The sequence below is a fragment of the Pelecanus crispus genome, chromosome 9 (genome assembly GCF_030463565.1).
Source record: "Pelecanus crispus isolate bPelCri1 chromosome 9, bPelCri1.pri, whole genome shotgun sequence".
NCBI classification, from domain to species: Eukaryota; Metazoa; Chordata; class Aves; order Pelecaniformes; family Pelecanidae; genus Pelecanus; species Pelecanus crispus.
This window is the reverse complement of record NC_134651.1, coordinates 15,915,481-15,921,480: the sequence shown is the minus strand read 5'-3', so window position 1 is coordinate 15,921,480 and position 6,000 is coordinate 15,915,481. Positions and strand designations below refer to the sequence as shown.

Sequence of the window (6,000 nt, the reverse complement as noted above, 5' to 3'; positions counted from 1 at the left end):
ATGTTAACTCAGAATTTGAAAGTTTATCTCTAACTGCCTGGAAAGGGAAAAAAAAAACCCAAAACAAAAACAAAACCCCAAAAAACCCACCCCAAAACTGTGAGAATAGAATTTAACTCGGAAAATAAAACCTGAAATTGATTGCCCTGACCAAACCATGCTATTAAAAGTTAAGCGTGCAAAGTTACTCATGATTTACAACTTCCTTGAATACAACTTTTCTTTCAATTGTTATGAAATTTTAAAAGAATGTCTATAAAGCTTTTTTGAAAAATCTTTGAAAGTTACTTTCCCTTAAACATTAAGGAATTTTACCAAGCAATTCCCTCCCACCCCCACCCCAAACTAATAGCTGGTCAGGCCATTCCACTGTCATGTTTGAAAAATGGCAAACCAACAACACACAATAATACAAATTATTTAAACTAAGAGAGACACCAAATGTAAAGCATTAGGGGAACTGCAGAATGTGATGGTTAGGGTATGAACCACGCTGGACAGAACTAGAGGCAGGCTCCACTGGAAGGGCTTAGAGTCGTCAGATGTAGTAGGTGATGTCAGTTAGAAAATGAAAAGTAAAAATCTGTTTTCATAATTTTTCCTTTGCTGGAACCCAGATGTAAGGCCCAGACTGCTCCTCTATGATTTGTTTCACTTGGTTGTAGATTTCTTCCAGTGTCTCTCCTTGGACAATAGCTGCAAAACATAACGTGGCAATCAGCAATCATCCTTCTCAGCTCCGTACAGAAACCAAGATGTTCCGAGCCAAGCTGTTCTTTTTTCTCAGAATGGCAAGGGATCGCTGAAGGAACGGACACCCACTAGGATTTCTGGTTTCTGTGCTGGAGTGAAGCACATTGTTGATGGCATTGCAGGACACACAAAGCACCATCTGTCCCACTCAGAGGCTTGAGGTTAGGAAGTGGTTTTCCCTTTACTGCAAGTATACACATACAACTGAGGAGTGTTTTTTGCCTTTCCTAACCACGTTAGAGTCTGAGTCAAATCACATCCTCCAGTATTCCTTTTGGTCCAACTTTCATGTGTGTTTCCAACACAACAAGGCAAGACAGAGTACAGGGCTGTGTCATCATGCAGTCAGTCTGAGGCCTGGCTTGGTGTAACGCAGAACTCCTCAGCTGGATCCTGAAACTTCATAGCAAGGCTGGCTGACCTTGGGATTCCTACCTGCTAGCACTAGCTTTGCTTTTGGCCAAAAAGAGGAGGAACTCATGGATTTTGTTGCCCAGCCAACAGATTCAAGCTTTATAGACAACAGGCTTCCTTATATAGTTAAAAGTGCAATTTGTATTCAGATGGTGTAAGTTAGATGTTTTCTCCAAGGTTAGAAAATAATTAGAAATGAGCCAATATGGATGTGTTCTGACATACCAGAGTAAAGTACGGTCTGGTGAGAATGAGGATGAAGTCTGAGCAGTTCTTACAACACTTCAGTCTGAAAATGCAATCACCATGAGACAGCAGCCTCTTTTTAATTAGGATTGCCACCTCAGTGCTGATAATCCGAGAAACAAAGTTTAGCATGAAAGATAACTCTGGAGGCATGTCACTCACTCTTTTGTGCGTTAATATATTACTGCTGCTTCCAAGCTTCTCTTTCATGCAAATTACTTCCTTTTTATTCCTACTTATCATTCCTACTTATCATTCCCATCTCTTAGAAACTTTCTCCCCATCTACAGCCCATTGTCATAGTGCCCGTGGGAGGAAAAGGCTGTTCAATTATTATAGCTCAAGTGTAATGTTCACAGCACAATAGTTCACTAGAAAGATTCAGAAATGTCTCTGCAATGCAAATAGCCATAAGCTTCAACTTCTCTCCAGCTATGTTTAACCACACCTCTTCCAAAGCTCAATACCCTCAAAACAGAAGATGGATGCACTCTTCATGTGCAAAGTTTAAGTCTGTTTAAACTTACCCTGTTAATGAAGTTGATTTCAGTTACCCAACATGATGTGGTATTTTTTGACAGATTAGGGAATGCTCACACATTCTGTTTTACCACCTGACTCATATGGGTGGCAGCCTCCAATATGTAAGCAATAAGTGGGATTGTAATGTCTTCAATTATCTCAAGCAGCTTCAGAAAAGTTGGTCTCCTCTCCCATGTAGTTAGCGATAGGATGAGAGGAAATGGGCTCAAGCTGCGCCAGGGGAGGTTTAGACTGGAAATTAGGAGAAATTTCTTTACGGAAAGGATGGTCAAGAATTGGAACACGCTGCCCAGAGAGGTGGTGGAGTCACCATCCCTGGAAGTGTTCAAAAAACGGGTAGATGTGGCACTTTGGGACGTGGTTTAGTCTAGTCTACCCTTGATTGGTTTAGAGTGGACTTGGTAGTGTAGCTTAATGGTTGGACTGGATGATCTTAAAGGTCTTTTCCAACCTAAATGATTCTATGATTCTATGATCAAAGACAGAAGTCTGACCATGGCTATCTTCCTTTGTCAACAAGCCTTATACTTCTGAGAAGAAACATGGCCCGGAGCACTAGAGCTCTTAAGACGACCCTTAGTTTTTGAAACATCTTGTTATGTCCCTTAATTTCCTGAAAAAGTGTCCTACCTAATACCCTGAGACAACCTGGGAGAATACCAGCTACTAAATAGAGCAGACTGTTGCATTCACAGCTCTGCCCACATAAGATGTGGAAGAAGGAACTGGACAAAGGAGTCATGTCACAGAAAGGAGGCGAATGGGGCAGCAAACACCAAAACACTGCAAAAGAGAACATAACAGGAAGGAAAGGAGCGAGCATCTATCTAGGACAGGAACAGAGAAGGCTTATTTCTGTTGTCCTGAAAATCCTGACTTGATCAATTCTCCTCCTACTGCAAGCCACAATGCAAACAATTAGCACAGTTTGAGTGCTTGCAGCTCATCCCTTGGCTGTTACAGTTAGGTCCATGGCATGAACAAATTTGATTTCCTAAGTACGATAATGCTGTAGTGCTCAATTTCCAGAGCTTAATGAATTACCATCATTCTTTACTTCCTGATTTAAAAAAAAAATGGAAATTAATCTTTTTCTGCAGGGAGCTTTGCTGAACAATCTCAGCTCTGCAAATAAAAAGCTTTAAGCATGCAATATATCAACAAAGCACACATCTGCATTTACAATACCTAGGAAAATGGTAGAAAGTCTCACAGTTTTTAAAACCTAAATTAAGCTCCTGGTAAATTTTTGTATATATTGCATTAATTGATCAAATTGAAATCAGTGCAGAGGTACTCAGATGGCTCTATGCCTCAAAGCAATCACAGATTATCCAGAAAACCAAGTTCAGCCTTACGTCAGCAGTGAGGCAATTATTATTTTACAGCAAGCAATAAAATTTCAACTCTGGCAAGGGAACAGTCCCAAGCAAAACACACCTGTGAAGTGTTCAGTAAATTCTTGCTCCAGTTTCATGGCTCTCTCAAATGTCTTCCTGGCTTGCTCTTCCGTTAAGCGTTTATTCATTTCCCTGAAATTGAAAACATTATACATTTAAAAACTACTATCAAATACTTGGAGTCTTTTGAAATAAGGTTTTAAACTGTTGTCTGAGTATTAATCCTAATAAGAGGCAGCCTCCTAAATGACACACCTAAGCAAAGCTTGTAGTGGGAATGAGCTGTTCCAACACTATGTTGCATGGAATTTAGCACAATGACATTTGTTCTCAAACACTTTAATTTGGATTAGGAGTCCTGTCTAAAAGTCCCTAGAAATTAAATATTGTTTAAAATGCAAATATTACTTCACATAACTTGCAGCTGGCTTTTCAAATACAATGACAGTCTCAAATAATTTAGCCTGAGGGACTTTACTTTTACTCACATGATATTTTCCACTGTTTTGGGTTTAATAAAAATGGAGATTGGGTACAGCTGGGCAATCTGCAACCTTTTGATCGCATTACCAGAAACATCAAGAATGCAATGTTTACCCTAAAAAGTGAGAGAGAAGGGAAAATGTCACTAAGCAAAGTTTAAGTCACAGGTATGCATAGCTAATAATTTAGAAGAAAAAACATGTCTCCGCTGAAGCCAACAAAATTAAAGCACTTGCATCAATGATATTACAATTTCACCACTTTGGCACAAGGTCTCACAATGCTCCTCTGTTGGGATCATACACCAGTTGAGATGTTCCTGACCCTTCTTCCTTCCTTTCTCCACCAGAGGTTGCAGCCCAGTCAGCAATGCACAATCATCCAGTGGAACAGCTGTACCTCAACCACACCACCAAAATGAATTTTAATTGTTTTTTTTTTAAATAACTTGAGGATCCTTTAGGGAGGTGACCATGTCACAGATGCAGCTTAGAGAGGAGTCAGATGACTTAACTGGCATACCTGAGGGAGTAACCACCCCTGATGGCAGGGACATACGTTGGAACTGTTAGATGGAACTGAATACAAGCACTTTCCTCCCCCCAGGTACCATACAACAGAATACCAAGTTTGAGATGGTGAATGCAATTTATTTGGGCTGATTATTTTTTTATCTCTTGAGAAACAAACATAACTTCACCGTTCCTTGGGCAGTTGGAAGGGTTGGTAGGGCTGCTTTTCTCCCCACCTCTATTCTCCCACTATAAGCAAATTTCCAGTTCTTTGGGATATCTCATCTCAAAGGCTCTTCCTGTTTCTCAGCTACTCTCATCTCTGATATGCTCATTTCCACCTCACACATTTTTATTTCTTTCCTTTCTGAGCAGCATATGAGTAATTTGGCATACCACCATTTTAGAAAGGAATGGGGGCAGAGGAACAGAAAACCACCGTCAGGTGACTAAAATAAGAAAAGCTTTTTCTTTAGCAGGAGACCAATGAGAATGGCAGAATTCTGTGAGCCAGGATACAAACCCACAAGCACCATAAAACCAAAGGTTACTCATATCATACAACACACTTGCTGAACTCCTGAGAGATCATTCCTGGAGGGCATGCTGAAGAGCAAGGAAGTGACTGCAGTCTGAAATGCCTGACACATTTCTGCTTCCTGGCAGAAGAGATCACTAAGATCATTTACATTTGATCTCTTGCACAACAAAACCACCGAATTTTATTTCAGGAATTCTTAGAGGGGATAGAAGCCTTCTTCCCACATGAACAATACACATCTGCTTGCTTTCAACTGATGATAGCTGTTTCCCAGATCCAGTCCATGGATCTGGATGCTGACCGGTATAATTTAAGAAAGGTGTTTGTATGTTCTAGCAGAGTATTTTACTACGTGCGCTGACCTGTCCAAATCTTTCAAATAGTTTGTCTTTAAATGCGGCACATGCTCTGGGAATTGAGAATTAAGAGCATTACCTGGTCCATTTTCCTTTTGGGGATAAGACACTTGGTATTTGCTGTGTTTGGCCCAACAACTTATGCCAGGTGCCGAAGGATTTTGGGCAAAGCGTGGAGGACTAGATTGCCAGCACAGTAGCTGTACTGAACCTTATGCAATATAATTGTGACAGTTTATTCCGAATCAATAATGAACGTGCATTAACAATGGCCTCAGACACAGAGATTTGCAAGCTGCAATTTCAAAGAGGATATGAAAATTCCTTTTCAAGTGAAGATTTGGACGACGCGGAAAAAAATCGCAAGTATTTCATGACATAATAATCATGTTTTCATCCAGGGAAGCCAATTTGCTCTTTGCACAGTGCATTTAAAGAATATTTTACATATTTTTTTAGTTTCTTACTTGCACTGCATCTGATTGAGAAATACAGCACAGCACTCAATGCCTTTTACAATAATTGAACAATGACATCAAAAGCATCTTTAGCTGTGACCATTACAGATAAGGAAATGGGAGAGATATGGATCAGCTGGAACCGTGGGCAAATGAACACAATTTAAAGCTACTGCAAGAATACTATTTCTGGTACTTTTGGGGTAGTAGCAGTCACTTCTGTTGTGTCTGCCCCTAAATTCATCACAGAAAACCTGGAAATCATCTTTTGTACCCCCAGTAATAAGATCCACT

At 40.1% G+C, this 6,000-nt stretch overlaps 1 protein-coding gene across 19 annotated transcripts in view; it reads right to left on the bottom strand.

The window, feature by feature from the left end:
* Positions 1 to 589: 589 nt before the first annotated feature.
* Positions 590 to 6,000, bottom strand: part of DLG1 (discs large MAGUK scaffold protein 1) — a 176,122-nt gene continuing 170,711 nt past the window's right edge. For all 19 annotated transcript variants that reach the window (XM_075716850.1, XM_075716852.1, XM_075716851.1 and 16 more), the window contains 3 exons: positions 3,845 to 3,954; positions 3,397 to 3,488; positions 590 to 696 (listed from right to left, as the gene is read on the bottom strand). In XM_075716850.1, the coding sequence (XP_075572965.1) occupies positions 590 to 696; positions 3,397 to 3,488; positions 3,845 to 3,954 (309 nt within the window). The remainder of the gene's footprint in view (positions 697 to 3,396; positions 3,489 to 3,844; positions 3,955 to 6,000) is intronic.